At 42.1% G+C, this 18,839-nt stretch overlaps 1 protein-coding gene across 1 annotated transcript in view; it reads left to right on the plus strand.

Annotated features, from left to right (window-relative positions):
* Window positions 1-16,485, plus strand: part of dus2 (dihydrouridine synthase 2) — a 116,412-nt gene extending 99,927 nt beyond the window's left edge. The window contains exons 16-17 of the mRNA XM_043707033.1: window positions 151-224; window positions 13,237-16,485. Coding sequence (XP_043562968.1) covers window positions 151-224; window positions 13,237-13,465 — 303 coding nt within the window. The 3' untranslated portion in view covers window positions 13,466-16,485. The remainder of the gene's footprint in view (window positions 1-150; window positions 225-13,236) is intronic.
* The last annotated feature ends 2,354 nt before the right edge of the window (window positions 16,486-18,839 follow it).

The raw sequence follows: 18,839 nt of genomic DNA on the forward strand, positions 1-18,839 counted from the left end.
AGCCTGCTGAGTGTTTACAGTAATTTGTTTATTTAATTGAATGTTTTCTGTATGAGACACAAAGGCTTACAAAGAGATTATTTCACTGGATGTTCTGTACTGGGTCGAAACACCTTCAGAGAGATTACTGCATGTTTTGTTCTATGCTAGGTACAGAGACCTTCAGACAGATTATTTAATTCAGTCGTGACTGTAGCAGACAAACACTACAGCAGTTCCTGTTGGTAAGTGATGGGGAGTTGGATTTTCTGCTTCTGTCTAATTCCTACAACTGGTTCCAAAATCAAGTTGATGTCCAATATCCCGAAGATAGTTTCATCTGTCCGTGTTAACATTTTTGGTTCAATTAGTTAAATAATTATGATTATTATATGGGCTGTTAGCACTGATTCGGTGTGGATTAAGCTATACTTGGGTTTTCATTTTGCTGTTAAGCACTGAATTTAAGATCTCACTTTATGGATTTTTAGCCCAAAAGCAAAATTTGCAGACTCTTGAACCAGGAAAGAAAATTGTGCTAAAGTTTAGTTAGTTAAAATAGAAACTACACATGAGGTGAGAATTTTTATTTTTATGAGCTTACTTTGCTCAGTTTTATGATCTACTGAGGATGTAATTTCTTTTATTTGTTCTTGAGGAGGGCTGTTGCGGACTGGGCCTGTTATACGTCCCTGTTGTCCAGGGAAAGATGGTGGTTAGCTGCCTTGCAGTGTAAGGACACTGTTATTAAGCAGAGTTTCAGAATTTTGACGCAGCAGCAAATATCAAAATTTCCAAAAGCTATTGAACATAATAAAAGCTAGATGTATGTAAAGTGGGTCAAATCATTCTCCAGTGGGGTGGACTAACTGTTGGATTCTACCCTGATCAATTCATTCATTCAGGTCAATGATATTCTTTCATAAATAACCATTAGATCCTCATATTTTCCTGGCCATTTCCTGAAAGCAGTTGGTGAAATTCCTACAGCCTCCTTATATTCCACTAACCTTGTACACTTTGCTGATATCTTTTTGACAATACAGCAGTCTTTTTCTGGTTTTCAGTTGTTAATGCGCAGTATTCAGTACCTGGAAGAAATTATTGCTATTTAGCTGTTTGATGAGGTATGTGAGATTACATTTGCGATATATGTATTTTCCACTGCTTGTTGCTTGATTTCAGTAAATAAAATCTCATTTGACAGCGTAAATAGTTCACTTTTGGTGGTTAAACTTGTTCAGTCCACCATGTTCAGAAACAAAGAATTTGTTTTTGGCTCATCAAGGTAAGGGAATGAAACTCTCCTTGTTTCAGTCACATTGACATTACGTCGTTGTTAAAATGTGTGGCACTGGAAAAATACAGCAGGTCAGCCCGCATCCAAGCAGCAGGAGAATCGACATTTTGAGCGTAAACTCTTCATCAGGATTGTCAGGGGGTGGGTGGAGGAGAAGGGGGCTGAGAAGTAAATAGGAAGGTGGGGGTGGGGGGAGGTAGCTGGGAAAGCAATAGGTCGATGCATTTGGAAGTGATAGGTCAGAGGGGAGGGTGGAGTGGATAGGTGGGAAGAAAGATGGACAGATGGGACAGGTCAGGAGGGTAGTGCTGAGTTGGAGGTTTGGACCTGGGATGAGGTGGAACGAGGGGAGCTGAGGAAGCATTGACATTAAGTAAACCCACCAGGAATAGCACAGCCTAATGCTAAAGTCAAGCCCCGCAGTAAAGTCTTGTCTGGCATTTGAGTAGGACTGTCAATTAGTTCTGAATAGAACAATATGTACTCATGCCTGCTAGGAACTTAATTAAGGTTGTGTAAAAAACAGCAAAATCTATGAGTCCTTCCAACATTCTAGTTGTAAGTATTGAAGACTTGTGCTCCAGAAATAATGGTCACAACTGGAATATAGCCAGTTAGGCCCCATCAGGGTCTGTACTCAACCATTAACAAAGTCATGGAATGTGTCGTCAAGGGCTTTTGTGGGGCAGTGGTAGTGTCCTTACTTCTGAGCTAGGAGGCCAGGGTTAAAGGTACCTCAGTGATGTGTTGCAACATCCTTGGACAGGTTGATTAGGAATTGATGTGCTGACTCAAATAGTACTTACTCCCCAACAAACCGCTCACTGATATTCAGTTTTGGTTCTACCTGGACCACTCAGCTCCTGGCTTTATTACAGAGTCATAGAGATGTACATCTTTGGCCTGAATGGGGATCAAAGCGGTGAACTCCTGTGGTAAGTGGAGAACGATTGCCCTTTGACACCAACCCGGCATTTGACTGAGTGTGACTTAAGGAGCCCCAGTGAAAATGAAGCCCATGTGAGTTGAGGGGAAAAGTCTCCACTGCCTGAAATAATCCTTCGCATGAAGGATATTGGTTCTGGTTGTGGGAGGCCCATCATCTCGAGCCAGGACATCACTATGGTAGCTCCTCTAAGGTTAGTGTCCTGGCCTCAGCCACTTTCAGCTGTTTCATCAGTAATTTTCCCAGATCAGAAGTGGAGACATTCAACACTATTCAGAACTCCTGAGATGCTCAAATATTCCATAGCTTCATACAGCAAGACCCGAACAACATTCTGGCTTGGGCAGATTTGTGGCAGTTACCAGTTGTGGCTGTACAAGTACCTGAAGCAATAACCATCTACGCCATATCACAGTGACACAAAATGTGAGCTAATGAGCTTCAGATTCCATCATCCAGTTTAATACCTGGTTTCCATTGAAATGTTGGAATGGTTTTAAAGAGGAACTGAGAGAACTAATTTAAAATAGCCACCTTTAATAAAATCAATGTAGCTTAAACAAGAGATGGCTTGAATTGAAATTAACATTTTAACCAAAGGCAATGAAACATCAAGAGTCCTCATTTTGTGTCTCATTAACATCCTTATGAGAAATTTAAACCTTCCTGCAATTGTTAAGTCCAAAAACCAAACCTGAACAGAGAGGATATGTACAACCAGCTGCTATTTTGAAGAGTTTCTTTGGTAGAACAGGAGAGATGGATTTTAGACTGCAGAACAGAAGCAGGTGAGAGAAAACTCTCTTTCTATTCCTCAGAGAAATCCACCTGATTGCTAATGAAAACAGCAAGCAGCTGCAACCTTTAAAAGTGACCGTGACCTTTACTCCAGCTGATGATCCAAGAAGCCAAGTAGACAACCGTGGTTTTGAGCTAAAACTTAATGCCTCGAGGATGATCAAGGACTCAAAACTGTAAAGGAGCAACTTACTGCAGAAGCTGGAATCTGTACTGAAAACAGAAAAATGCTGGAAATCCGAATGGGTCAGACCGCATCTGTGGAGGTAGAGAAAGCTAACATTTCAGAGCTCTGATGAAGAGTCATCTTGACACATAACATGAGCTTGCTCTCTCTCCTTGGATGCAGCCTGACCTGCTGTGATTTCCAGCATTTTTAGTTTTTACTAAAAAAACTATATTTTTGTTTTATCTTGCTTTTAGCTTGGTACGTGTGTGTATGTGAGAGAGGTTGTGGGGGTGGCGGGAGTGCTGATGTGACTGCATGGAGTCCATATGCTTGATGTTGTGCCCTTATTATTTTTCTCTGGGTTAGCAGGTAATAAAATTGCTCTCTCTTTCACTCAAGTCAATGTTGTAATGGCTCATTGCTTACAGGAGAAATAGTTAAGCACACATTAATTGGAGAAATATACAGCCATGTGCTAAAAATAACTTAATCTTTGCTGCAACCCATATGGAGAGGAGCCAATTCACCCCGCCTCACCTGGTCATAACAAACAGAAACAAATAATCCATATTTCTTTGATACTCAATGTCTTAACAGCACTGAATTCCCCACCTATTAACACCAGAAACGTCATTGCACCTACTGTACGAATGGCTGTGAAAGGGCCAGATCAGAAGCTAGGAATTCTGCAGGGAATAACTCATCTCTTGACTGCTCAAAATCTGTCCACCTCACCAACGACAAGTCAACACTTTAGCTGCATGCTCTCCATTTGCCTCAATGACTGTGGTTCCAAAAGCACTCCAGATGTTCACCCCCATCCAGGACAGAGCAGCACACTTGATCGGCGGTACTCCATCCAACATTCACTTCCTCAATCAACTGTGCACAATTGCCGAATTGTATACTGTAGTTAAGATTTCTTCAACAAATCACCCTCAAGACAGCTTCAGAACATCCTTCCAAACCCTCAACCTGCACCACCTTGAGGGACAAGGGCAGTACACACATGGGAACACCAGCACCTGTCTTCAGTCACACTCCATCCAGATTTGGAATTATATCGCTGATTGTTCACTCTAGCCAAGTCAAAATCCTGGAGCTTCCATATACATGGTGGGTGTATCTACATCACGTGGACTGCAGTGGTTCAAGAACCGATTCATCGCTGCCTTCTTAAGGGTACTTCAGGATGGTAACAAATGCCAAACTTGCCAGCAATGCTGATTTTGCATTTTAAAAAAAGCACTGACATTGTCTTGAACTCTTACTGCCAGCAGATGGAGCCCTTTGTTTCATCTTTCTGAGTTGTATTTGTTCTACATTTGTAGAGGTGAGTGACCAACAATGAACTTACTGCATGAGCTATTTATACAGTTCTGAGTGGATGTCTTCTCTTCTGGTGAAACAACTTCGGGGAATTATCATCACGGTTCTGCTTGGCAGCATGGTACAAAATAACTTCTATCTGTGTCCACGGCCCCTCTGACTTGGGAGATTTCCCTTCTGCAACAAGTCAGAGTCATCGCAACACTTCGAACTCAATCAGTGTCGGCTTTCTGTAATCCCAAATAACTGCAGACGTTGAACTCAGAATGTGAGCAGATGGGAATTTGTTGGGGATTCTTGTTAGGTGATGGGAAGTGTTGATTGGGGTGTTAGCTACATCACCGCCAGAATGGATAGGGCTCCCACTACCCCCAGTAATTCATTGGAACAACATTTTGGAGGCTGGCTGCACAGACAGAGGTTTCTCCTGTGTGGATATGGACTGTGCTAAGTTAGGGATGCTCCAGTTGGCTTTGTTCTTCTGGAGGAGAATGATCATTAATCCTATCCTTTTGTTACTGGGTTTTTTTCGTATGCTCACCAGTGATCAACCCAGAGGGAGACTTATCCTGCTGTCCCATTTGAGGTCAGATTGCATAGTGCCACTCCATATCTCGGCCTTTATTTCATCAAAGGCTCTTTTGAAAAGGGTCCAGTCTAATATCCCACACCCTTGTCCTTTGGGAATAAAAGCTGGTGGGAAGAAAAGGATGAGCTGGCCAGGGGCCAAGTGCATTCCCACAGAAACTTTGGAGACCAAATCACTGATGTCCTACTCTCTCTCACATCCAGCCAATCAGTTCAGAATAGCACTGACTTAACGCTTGGAGCAGGTTGTTTGTTTAGGCTCTAATGTTGCATAATGACAATGAGGGCAGGGAAGAAAACAACTTTATGAAATACATTATTCTCGCAGAATCGAAGAGCAAATGTTTGTCATAGTCCACCCGCCATGTTAGTAGCATTTATAAAATCTTAAATTATCCGCTTAAGTTGCAAAAATATGAGAAACATTTAGGCTTCGAAAATCTCTAAACTCATTTTCCCTTCTAGATTATAAGCGGTTGCTTTGGAGCACTTCTAGCAATGTTGGCTTCCCAGCAGATTTCAGTCAAGCAGCAGACTTTCAGCAATTGGAAAGCCCATGGCCAGATATTTTGATAAAGCATCTCATGATGTTGAGCAGTAGGGGGGCTATCATTCCTACCATGTCAGACAATAAATTCTGTCTGAAACATTGGAGCACAGGAATTTTGACTTGAAAGCTACATAATCAAATGATGAGCAAGTTTAAAGCTGTAACTACCAAGGAACAGACTGTCCTAATATGTGCAGTTAAAGACCTCACAGCTTTACTTTAGGGATCTACATATTAACTATTACACTCTTTTCAAATAGAATCAAAGAGTGTGGTGCTGGAAAGGCCCAGCTGGTCAGGCAGCATCTCAGGAGCAGGAGAGTCGACGTTTCGAGCTTCCTGATGAAGAGCTTATGCCCAAAATGTTGATTCTCCTGCTCCTCAGATGCTGCCTGACCTGCCGTGCTTTTCCAGCACCACGCTCTTCATCTCTGATCACCAGTGTCTGCAGTCCTCACTTTCTCCTCTTATCAAATAGATATTAACAAAACAAATAAGTGGATAGTTTGATCTAAACTTTGGCTGCTGCATTTCTCAGTATCACAGTTCATGGCCTGCCCATGTGCGTTTGCTTGTGTTCCAAGGACCAACATACAGTGAGGAAGAGAAGGGAAAAAAAGACAGAACCTTGAGTGTTTGCGGAAATGAACAAGCAAGGATCAGTTGCCATGAGTTGAGTGCTGGAAAAGGATAGTGTGATTGGTGTGAAGAAAGCAGCAAACAGATTTTTTTAAAAATGTATTCATTAGGTATGGGCATTGCTGTCTTGGCCAAAACTCCGGGCCCATCCCTAGTTGCCGATACAGAGGCCAGTTAAGACTCAAGCACATTGCTGTGAGAGTGGAGTTAGATGTAGGGCAGACCAGATCAGGATGGGGATTTCCTTCCCTAAGGGACACTAGGCTATTCATTGAGAGACCAAGGTAATGTTCTGGAGACTGAGTTGAGTCCTATCACAGCAGACAGTGGAATTTTATTCAATAAAAAACTGGATAAAAGATTTTAATGCTGTTCCATGAAACTGTGGTTGATAATAATGTCAATCGTGATAATACCACTGCGCCATTACCTTTCTGAGGAGGGAGAAGAAGAGGGTAACGCATCATGACTATGGCCCTGGCTCTTCATTCTGGATTGACATTCAGCAATATATTTGTTAACTTTGACTTAAGGCCAGTTTCAGTGGTAGGTCCAATCCACGTGTCCCTGCACCACACAGACAGAGGTGCATTCAGTTGGTGGCTCACCATCAGCAACTCAACATAACTTTAGAGATGGGCAAAGAAATGTTGATTTTTGCCAATGAGTCTCGCATTCCTAGAACAGTTAGCCCTACACATGTAGTGTTTCTAGGTACCCTCTTCTTGTACTTTGAGATGTGGGTTTCCCTCACCCGCCAGATATGAACATCTTTCTGGATCTCAATCATGAACATCAAGCCAGAGTCCGGGCACCAATTGTTGGGACTGTTTGGCCTGGAGTTCAAATTCTGCACTTCTGATACAAAGACAGTAGTACTGCCACTCATTTCTCTTGTGAAGACTTGACAAGCGACATGGCTTTTTCTTGTACTGTGATTCTGCAGGTATTCTATTTCATATCTCCACTCGCTTTCAGAAAATGGCAAGTTCTGAAGCTCCGAGTTTTAAAATGACATTGTTATAAAAGTAACAGAACTTTATTATTGAGAATTTCTTTGCATGGACACCTATACTTAATCTTAAAGTTACTTGAACCATATCTTGTGTATTTGAGTGATGTGAGGGACTAGATTGAGTTGGGATATCTGGTCAGCATGGACGGTTGGACCGAAGGGTCTGTTTCCGTGCTGTACATCTCTATGACTCTATGACAGCTCTGTCTGAAAATTTGCAGTTAGGTTTATCTATCACCATGCAATGTCATGGAGTAGCCCAGCACTGATGGACCCACCATGCTCCCACATAGTTAACTGCTGCCTGGGCTTTTGGTGCATCCCCACACTACAGGACGATATAGTGGGCATTTCGCAGCAGCAATCAGATACAGAACAGCAATAGCTATACCACGTGCTGACCTGCTTCCGCCTCCCTCTGGAGCTGAGCAACACTGCAATGATTCAAGGAGCTAAACTGAAGAATGGGGCTAAAAAGAGACCAGGAGATAGTGAGGACTACAATGCTAGAGAGTCAGAGTTGTGGTGCTGGAAAAAGCACAGCAGGCCAAGCAGCATCTGAGGAGCAGCAAAGTCAGCAGGACCTTTCATCAGGACTGGGGACCGGGAAGGGGGCTGGGAAATAAATAGGGGGAGAAGTGGTGCTGGGGCTGGTCCTCACCCTCAACAACTTCTCCTTTGAACCCTCTCACTTCCTACAAACCAATGGACACGTGCGTGGGCCCCAGCTATGCCTGCCTCTTTGTAGGATATGTGGAATTGTCCCTCTTCCGTAGCTATGCCGGCAACATCACCACCACCCCCCCCCCCCGCCCTTTCCCTCCACTATGATGACTGTATTGGTGGCACTCCGCCGTATCTGCTCCCAGGAGGAGCAATTCCACTCCAGGATATCGTAGATGGCCTCCCACTTCAAGGACTGTAATTTCCTTCCCACATGATGAACAATGCCCTCCAGTGCATCTCCTCCACTTCTCGCTTCTCCACCCTCAAACACACCCCCAATTCCAACAAGGATAGAATCCACCTGATTCTCACCTTCTACCCCACTAATCTCCAGATGCAGTGCATCATCCTCTGCCATTTTCACAACCTACAACCAGTCTCCACCACCAAAAATATGTTTCCCTCCCGCCCCTATCTGCATTCCATAGGGACCGTTCCTTTTTTTTTTTTAGTGAAAGACACAAAGTGCACCAATCTTTATTTTTTTTTTTTTTTTTTTTTCTCTTTTTTTTTTTCTCCCACACTACCACCTAAGTGCGGTAGTGCTTATTTTATCCCCAGCACCCATGGTGTGTGTGTGCAGGTGTGAGACACAGTGAAAGAAACGTTGATAACAACAACCAGAGTGGGATTCGAACACACGCGTGCAGGACACAATGGATTAGCAGTTCATCGCCTTAACCTCTCGGCCACCTCGTCACCATAGGGACCGTTCCATCTGCGACTCCCTCGTTAGGTCCACACTCCCCACCAACTCCTCCTCCACTCCTGGCATCTACCCCTGCTGCCAGAAGAGGTGTGAAACCTGTGGCCACACCTCCCCCATCACCTCTGTCCAAGGCTCCAAAGTGTCATTCCAAATCCAGCAGTGATCTACTTGTATATCCTCGAGCCTCATTTATTACATCGGGTACTCTTAATGTATCTTTTACATCAGAGAGACCAAGTGCAAACTCACAAAACAGTTCAAGGAACATCTCTGATCCATCCACACCAACCAACTCCACCTTCCTGTGGCCATCCACTTCAACTCCTGCTTCCCCCCCCCTCCATGTTATGTCCATTCTGGTCCTCCTCCACCGCCTTCACAAGGCCACCCCGCAAACTGGAGGAAGAACACCCCATCTTCTGCCGTGAGACCCTACAACCACAAATGGCCTCAACTTTGAATTCACCAGTTTCCAAATCGCGCCACCCCATCCCAGATCCAAGCCTCCAACTCAGATTTGCCCTCTTGACCTGTCTTAACTGTCCACCTTCCCACCTATCCGCTCCATCATCCCCACTGACCTATCACAATCACCTCCCACCAGCATCTAACTATTGCCTTCCTACCTACCTTTCCCTCAGCCCCACCCCTCCTCCCTCTGTTTATTCCCCAGCCCCCTTCACCCTCCCTGGCCCTGATGATGGGGCCTGCCTGAAAAGTTGACCCTCCTGCACCTCGGATGCTGCCTGACCTGCTATGCTTTTCCAGCACCATACTTTAAAGAGAAACCAACGCAAGGTCAGAAAGTTTAATCCGTTTGTTTTCCAGCTGTGTGAGCAAGTGAAATTTTACTTGATCCTGGCTCTGTCCAGTCAGTTAATAATCTGAGGGTTAACCGCAGTTCATTTTAACAAGAGACTGGATGTTCGCTAATACTGGCATGGTTCCTTAGTCTTTCTTGCCTGGTACAATGTACAAGGGTAAACTGCAACTATTTATAGTCTGGTAGCAGCAAATAACTGAGCTCCAAGCAAATGATTAACATAAGAAAAAAAAACCTCAAAACAACAATGCTATCATTCTCCAAGTTCTGACTTGATATGCACTCTTTTCCTGATCTGGAATATTCAGAAGTTTGCCTGAATTTTGAAAACTTCGCATAATTCCTTTATGTATTTATTTATGAATTAATTGCTTAAGAGTTGTTTTGCTTTGAAAAAAATATGACCTTAATAAATTAATTTGCCCTTTGTGGTTTGAGTCCAGCAATTCTGTAATCTGTTTGATTGAGGGTTAATTTTTATTGAGTTCATATGTTCAAATGATAATCAGTCACATACTGAATTTCTTTGGAATGTGCTTAGTCCTTGCTTGATTACTGAGGCGCACTTGTACACTGCAGCATTTATGCAGCTAGTTTAAAATAACATTTAGTTAGGATCACATTTCCATTCAACTTCAAATTTTTGTTAGAGCTATTGCATTATACACAGTAATTCTTTGGATAAATGCTGGCTTTGTCAAGTAATAACAATTTTTATAGGATAAAGCAATCAAATGTTACAATTTAATTGAATATTCTTCATGAAGAAACACAGAAGGTTCTTGAAGGGAACACAGTGACTGTGGTCTGTGTAGACTTTGACAAAATATATAAAAAGCTTGTTGAAAAAGTGGAGGAGGAGGAGGAAGAGGGGGAGGAGGATCATTGTCAACTTGGAGAAAAAGGCTTAAGAACAAAAATAAACTAAGTCTGTAGTCATTGATAGCTTTCAGATCGGAAAGTGAACAGTGATAGACCACAATGATCGGTGCCAGGCCCAGTGCTTTGATAGGTATGTATACATGCCGTGGATATTGGAGTGCAGAGTAAAATTTCAAGCTCTGCCAATGATACCAAACCTGGGGAGTGACAAGCAGTGAGAATAACACCAATTGACCGCAACAGCATACAGGTGAGCTCGCAGTATAGGCAGGCCAGTGTTAGATGGAGCTGAACATAGAAAAGTGTACTCCTGCATTTTGGCAGGTGATTAAGCAGATGCCATGTAGATTTCGTGACAAATATCTAAAGAGTGTGCAGGAACGGAAGAATTTAGGTGTGCATAGGCTTTTAAAGGTGGCAGGACATATTGAGAGAGTTGTTAGCAAAGTAAAGGTAAACATGCAGGTTGAGTCCGTGATTAAGAAAGCGAATGCAATGTTGTCTCTTATCTCAAGAGGGTTGGAATATAAAAGCAGAGATGTACTACTAAGACTTTATAAAGCTCTGGTTAGGCCCCATTTGGAGTACTGTGTCCAGTTTTGGTCCCCACACCTCAGGAAGGACATACTGGCACTGGAACGTGTCCAGCGGAGATTCACACGGATGATCCCTGGAATGACAGGTCTAACATATGAGGAACGGCTGAGGATACTGGGATTGTATTCATTGGAGTTTAGAAGATTAAGGGGAGACATAATAGAGACTCTTCCCTCAATCCCTTGTGCTCCAAGGAGAACAACTCCAGCTTCTCCAACCAAATCCTGTAACTAAAATCCCTCATTCCTGGAAGTACTTTGGTAAATCTCCTCTGCAACTTCTCAAAGACCCTCACACCCTCCCAAAGATGTGGTGATCAGGCTGAGAGAAAACACTCAATTTGAAGCCTCAACGGAGTCAAAGAACTATACAGCATGGAAACAGACCCTTCGGTCCAACTCGTCCATGCCAACCTGATGTCTTAAATTAATCTGTTCCCATTTGCCAGCATTTGACCCATATCCCTCCAAACCCTTCCTATTCATATAACTATCCACTGCCTTTTAAATGTTGTAATTGTACCCAGGATCCACCACTTTCTCTGGCAGCTTGTTCCATACATGCACCACCTTCTGCATGGAAGTTGCCCCTTAGGTTCCTTTTAAATTTTTTCCCCTCTCACCATAAAACTATGCCATCTATTTTTGGAATCTGCTACCCCAGGGAAAAGATCTTGTCTATTTATCCTATCCATGCCCCTCATGATTCTATAAGGTCACCCCTCAGCCTCCGACGCTCCAGGGAAAATACTCCCAGCCTATTCAGCCTCTCCCAATAGCTCAAAACCTCCAACCCTGGCAACATTCTTGTTAATCTTTTCTGAGCTAAGTTTCACAATATCCTTCCTATAGAGGAAAACCAGAACTGCACGAGGTTCAGGACAACTCAACAAAAACTGAAAGAACCGCAAATGCTGAAAATCAGAAACAAAAACAGAAATTGCTGGAAAAGCTCAGCAGGTCTGGCAGCATCTATGGAGAGAAAGCAGAGTTAACGTTTCGGTTCTGGTGACCCTTCCTCAGCTGAGCTTTTCCAGCAATTTCTGTTTTTGTTTCTGATTTTCAGCATTTGCGGTTCTTTCAGTTTTTGTTGAGTTGTCCTGAACCTCGTGCAGTTCTGGTTTTCCTCTATAGGAAGGATATTGTGAAACTTAGCTCAGAAAAGATTAACAAGAATGTTGCCAGGGTTGGAGGTTTTGAGCTATTGGGAGAGGCTGAATAGGCTGGGAGTATTTTCCCTGGAGCGTCGGAGGCTGAGGGGTGACCTCATAGAATCATGAGGGGCATGGATAGGATAAATAGACAAGATCTTTTCCCTGGGGTAGCAGATTCCAAAAATAGATGGCATAGTTTTATGGTGAGAGGGGAAAAAATTTAAAAGGAACCTAAGGGGCAACTTCCATGCAGAAGGTGGTGCATGTATGGAACAAGCTGCCAGAGAAAGTGGTGGATCCTGGGTACAATTACAACATTTAAAAGGCAGTGGATAGTTATATGAATAGGAAGGGTTTGGAGGGATATGGGTCAAATGCTGGCAAATGGGAACAGATTAATTTAAGACATCAGGTTGGCATGGACGAGTTGGACCGAAGGGTCTGTTTCCATGCTGTATAGTTCTTTGACTCCGTTGAGGCTTCAAATTGAGTGTTTTCTCTCAGCCTGATCACCACATCTTTGGGAGGGTGTGAGGGTCTTTGAGAAGTTGCAGAGGAGATTTACCAAAGTACTTCCAGGAATGAGGGATTTTAGTTACAGGATTTGGTTGGAGAAGCTGGAGTTGTTCTCCTTGGAGCACAAGGGATTGAGGGAAGATTTGAAAGGGGGGTGTAAGGTTATCGAGGAGAAAGTGAGTATAAGATTATGACAGGATTAGATAAGGTAGACTAGGAAAAACTATTTTTGTTCACTGATAATACAAGGAGAAAAGGATGCAGATTTTAAGGCTTTCAGCAAAAGGTGAAGGGGGATGTGAGGAAGACCTTTTTCACACATAAGTGAATGATAATGATCTGAAACTTGCTCCCTTTGAGAGAGTTTGTTAGTAGAGGCAATGCATGATTTGAGGCCACAATCAAACCAGCATGATCTTGATAAATGATGGAGGAGGCTATTAAGTTAAAATGGCCTACTCCAGCTCCTAATTCGTATATTTATAAAATGAGCCTCGTTTTTCTTTTCCTTTCTCAGGGATAAGACAAAGAAGGTAGTGGAACAATCCTCAGCTATAGTGTGTCTGCGATCTCTCGGACTCTCTGAGGGAAGATTGTGTGATGGAGAAAATCCATTGAAGTGTAAGCGAAAAAGGGATGAGGAAATCGCCAATGGCACAGAAACTACCGGTCTCCCATCTCTGAACACAAATAAAAGAAAACAGTCCATCACAGATGAAAATAAAACGAAGGAGATCGTGCTGTGATGCAATATATGGAGTTGTATGAGGTGGCGTGTACAATTCGGGAGGTTATTTATAAAGACTTTTATCCAGCTCGTACTCCATCTTTGTTTTTCTTATGGCCAAAATTCCGTCAGCTCCATAGATATTGCATACTGTTTTAATATGGTGACCACATGCCTTGGGAGGAAGGCAGTGCCTAGATGTGCTGGAGAAACTGCAGAGAGAAATCTCGTGTTTGTTTTCTTTCCCTATTGGTTTCTGCCTTATACAAATTGCTGCATAGTTTTCAACCCATTTACCCCACCAAGTCATGCAATCTAATACCCTTTAGATGTGGCTTTGTTTCTACACAGGCCGTTCTGTGCCTTCACTTACGACCTGGAAATTTTTGTGAAACATATAATCTTACTCTTAGCTGTCGTAACAGAAATGTCAATACCTTCCCCACTCCTCTGTTTTATTTCGGTGACTTTCCGTATAAATAATGTATGAGCATGCCCAAAAAAGTTTGTAGATGAACATTCTCCCTCCTGTGTTTTTATGGATATTAAGAAATGACTGATAGTCAGTTCCTGGACCTACAGTGTCACCACTTCTGTTAATTCCTTTTGTTTAGTTTGCCTTCTCCATCACATTGTTACTTTTCAAATTCCTGATTTTCTCTCCACTTCCCTCGGTCTCTTTTCTTTCTTCAGTTGTTCACTCACTACAGCCTCGCTGTAATTTATAGAGCTGCACCCATCATTCCTAAGGCATTGATTTTCCACGACGACTTATATTTCCTGCCTCTGATGAGAATTCCTTTATGCTAATTCCTTTATTATTTGAATTCTCGCTTTAGTTTGATTACAGCCTAAAATGTGCTGCTGTGTTGGAATTCCAGTGTTTTGTAGGTAACTATAGGAATTTCATTGCACCATTAAGTCCATATTGTCTGAGAGTTCTTTCTCCAAAACATTTATTTTCTGTATATGATCCAGTTATGAATCTGTGTACAGACTAGAACTTTGTGTTGCTCCTGTGCCTTACACTGTTATTTTCTAATATGGCTTGCATGTGAAATGACAGCAAGGCTGTTCTTCTGTTTACATTGAGAAAGAATTCTCACCTTACCTATAGAAAGTTGAGGGGCTTCACCACACTATCTTCCACCTCCCATGATCCTCTTTTCCTTCATTCTTTTGAAGGTAATTCAAAAGTGAAATTTTGAAAATGAATTCTGCAAACTTGTACTCCTATTGGGGAAACTGCCAGACGGGGATCACAGTATGGCCACTGGAACACTGGATCCCTGATTCAATAGTCTGTGAACATGAAGTCGCCACTGTGACCATGGGTGCATGGAATTTGATCTTGCATCTCTGGACAATTCTGTAACTGAAAATACTGGAGTGCCTTGGTGTTGAAACTGTGCTAAGTGTTTCCTATTCCTAATAATGTTGGTGACTGAAGGATATGACTTTCTGCCAACATTAAGTTTATAGATCGTCAATTCTAATCCATTCACTGTGGTTACATAGCTTCAACATGTGTTGCGTCAACTTCGATAAGTCACTAACCTTGATCAACCTGCTTTCATTTTCACTGGAGCATGCTACTGGGTGACTGAAGAAGCCTGTTTGTTTCTGATGGGAAACCCTTCATAAGATGCATATCTGGGTGTTATGACATACATAAGGCCCTGATTACATATTTAGTCGTGTTGATGGGTTCCCACAAAATTACAGGAGGCTGCTGTCAGCCTGGGTTCCTCTGCTCACCCTCTCTCATAGCTTCAGTCCACACCTTTCCCAGGATCATCGTTCACCATCGCCTCCCCCAGTCTGAAAACAGTGAACTACCTTGGGCCTGCCGCAGGACATTTTCTGTCAAATTTCTCATTGAGCTGATTTTTTTAACACCTCCAGTCTTTTTCAGTTTTTCATTCAAATTACTTTTTAGGCATTTTAATGACAGCAGATTTTAACATGATATGTCAGCGATGGAGGCCCACTCATGACTTCTAGAAATGACTGTGTTGAAGGGTTTTCTGGCATGAGTCCAACAGTTATTTTGTAGTTTTAATTGAAATATTTTGACTTAAAATAATTACAGAAAGAACATTATGCATTTTTTCAAGGTTTCAGCACCCAAGTAAACTGTTGGATAAAAACTTGAATTCTTTATTGACAGTCAAATATTAATTATTTATGATAGATAAAATCATATTAACTTCTGTGAAGTAAGTTTGACTTCCATGTAAGGCAGGATATTGGCATTGTCCCAAGAACTGGCACAGGGGGGGAAGCCATTGAAAATATGCATAATTGAAAAACTTGTCCCTAGAATATTCAGAATTGAGTTGGCTTTGACCAGACATCCCTCTGACCTCGATCCAGTCCTTCAGTCTTGCGCAAGTTAATGTAATTCAGGGGATATCCTTCCCTGTTCCAAAGTGGCAGCTTGCCCCCATTGATTAACCTGGAAGCTAGGCCAACTCTTGCGTCCTGCGTGGAGTTGAAGTAATTGCCGTGGAGACAGGATAAGGTCTCTATGCGGTTGTGAATTGACCACTGCAGGTCGTCAAACAGTCGCAGGGTGGAAAAGTTGAACTTGGGCTTTCCTGTCCAGGATTTACTTCCTGTAGTGACAGGAAAGCAACAGGAATCTTCCTGAAGCCCTCCTTTCTAATTATCTTCCCCTCCTGCCACATTTCCCTTCACTTTTTTCGGTAGGAGAAAATGCCATGCAAACTGTGTGGGACTCAAAAGTACTGTAACATCTTTGATATCTCGGATAGTCACGTGCTGAAGTGGTGTTGGGGTGGTGGAGAAACTCCTGACCCCAAATGTCCTTTATTTTTCTTCCATGTTATTGTTATCCTCACCTATTGGATGGCATTTATAATTGAATGAACAAGTAATCAAGTGCAGAGTTGAATTAATTTGCATGCCTGTGCAACTGGACTTGCCATTAATTTATAAGAATCTGCTTAGTTGGCTCCAAATATATTGTAAATGTATATTATATGCTGTAAGTCATAATAAAATCTTGGAAATTAAACCAGGTTTGTGATTGAGCTGCAGTATTCAATGTTATCTGTGGTACACGCCCATAAATTCATCCTGTACTTCAGATCCACGGATGGAGTTGCCTTATAATGAAAGGTGCATTAAGCCATGAAGTGAGAGACACATAGAGATGAAAGAATAATTCATATATAAGCAGTTCAGAATTCAATGCTTTCAAATTTCCGCAATGTTATTGCAAAAATATTGAAACTGCACACAACAAATGTGTGGATAAGAGCACACATTGAATACGTGCAGATTTTGTTTCCTCTGAGGAAATTATTCTTGACGTTCTGTTGTGTTGCTCAGTAAATGTCGGAATATTTTGCATATTGAAGTCCAGAATACACCCCTATTTTAGTAGAGAAGACTTAGCAAAACTTGAGGCAAAATATGTCCTCGCGGAAAGGTGAAAGTAGATTGCTTTTCCTTTCTGATGCACTTTCACCCTTACCCTTGGTTAGCAACCTTTGAGGTCACTTGGCTACATTTTTATAGTCCCGAGTGGATTCTCAGATTTTGTTTTTGTTGGATAATTTAAATCTTCGGAGTTTAGCATTCTCCTGTGGCCAATTAAGGGCTTAAAACTCTTCTTATAATTTCCACTGCAAAATACTTCAACTTTGCATGATGCTAATAAAACTATATTACATGGCTGATTTGTTAACAAAATTGAAGCCCATGGGGCAAAATGGTCAGTAATAGCATGGATGAAGGGACAGAATATGGAATGTTGTGAAAATTGGCTGTTTCACAGGCTGGGGGAAAGTGTATAGTGATTTTCCCCTTGAATTAGTATAAAGACAACCACCTGATTTAATTCACTCGCATTGTGGGGATGTCCCATATTGCATGAGGTTGTCACAATGTTAGTTCCTCATTCTTTCATATAATTGTTTTGGATTTGCTAGGCGGATTCACGTCCAGATTACCTCCCTGCCCCGACCCCTCCATCTATCCAGTTTGACTGGCACTGATACAGACTAACTTGTCTGAGTGACTTGAATTGGTAATGCATGGTATAATTTTGAAATTTGCAGGTGGCATACAACTTGGAAGGGTTATAAATAGGATAGACGGGCTGTTAGAATGGTTAAATTAAATTTAACACAAAGTATGAGTTGGTACCAGATTCAATTCTTGCTATGCATTATAGCTAAGACAGTAGAATACTTTGCTTGTTTACTTTAAATTTATAGTCAAACCCACTTTAGAACTCGCCTCAAGTTATATGATGCTCTGGGGAACAAATTTCCATGAGCAATCTTTAAGCCATTTTCCAGGGTTTCTGGCATAATGTTATCCCCAGGTAATGTCTCCAATGCATCTTTATCAAGAGCAATGTAAACTCTGCAACTCTTGTGTCCTGCGTGGAGTTGAAGTAATTGCCGTGGAGACAGGATAAGGCCTCTATGCGGTCATGAATTGACCACTGCAGGTCGTCAAACAGTCGCAGGGTGGAAAAGTTGAACTTGGGCTTTCCTGTCTAGAATTCACTTTCTGTAGTGACAGGAAAGCAGTAGGAATCTTCCTGAAGCCCTCCTGTCTAATTATCTTCCCCCTCCTGCCACATTTCCCTTCACTTTTTTCGGTAGGAGAAAATGCCATGCAAACTGTGCGGGGTTTGCAGAGTTCAAAGAGCATCTCGAGTTGACAGTCATCCAACTCCTAACTCCTTTTTGATGTCATTTCCAGAGTTCATTGCAACTTACAGCACTATTGCCTAAGGTTGTAAGAAGCCAGTGCTCCATTAGCTCACCTACTAACACTACCTGAGAAAAATGCAAGTATTTTACAGTCCTTTAGTTGGCCAAATGCTATAATTTGTCTGGTCCGAGCTTTCCAAATCATTCAGATTTCTTTGTTAGCTTTCCATAGTGCATTCCAGCAATCTACTTTGTTGCAGTCACTATAGTTTCCAACTTAATGGAACATTTTAATTTAGGTTCATCTTTTTGAATGGAAGGAAAATCTCTCCCAGTTTAAGAGATTAATATCATGAAGGACACTGACATTCTTCAGTTAATTTACGTGGAGCTAACACATTCCTGCAAGAGAGCAAAATTCCAAGGTTTGGATGCAATTTTTGTGGTCACCAAGAAATGTTAAAGATAGTACCAAGCTTGAAGCAAAAGCATATAATTATGTAAACGTAGGTGGCAAGTCAGAAGGTTGGATAAAATATTTTTTGAAAAGCAAAGAATGACCAGAAATGAATGAGGGAAGAGTTAGAATCTGAGAGAAAGCTAGCGAGAAATAATGAAGAAACAAAAAAGAGATGCTATAAACAGAAAAGACTTCACAAAGTAAGCACTGGACATCCAGTAAAGACGTCTGGAGAATTG

Source organism: Chiloscyllium plagiosum, chromosome 17 (assembly GCF_004010195.1).
Source record: "Chiloscyllium plagiosum isolate BGI_BamShark_2017 chromosome 17, ASM401019v2, whole genome shotgun sequence".
NCBI lineage: Eukaryota > Metazoa > Chordata > Chondrichthyes > Orectolobiformes > Hemiscylliidae > Chiloscyllium > Chiloscyllium plagiosum.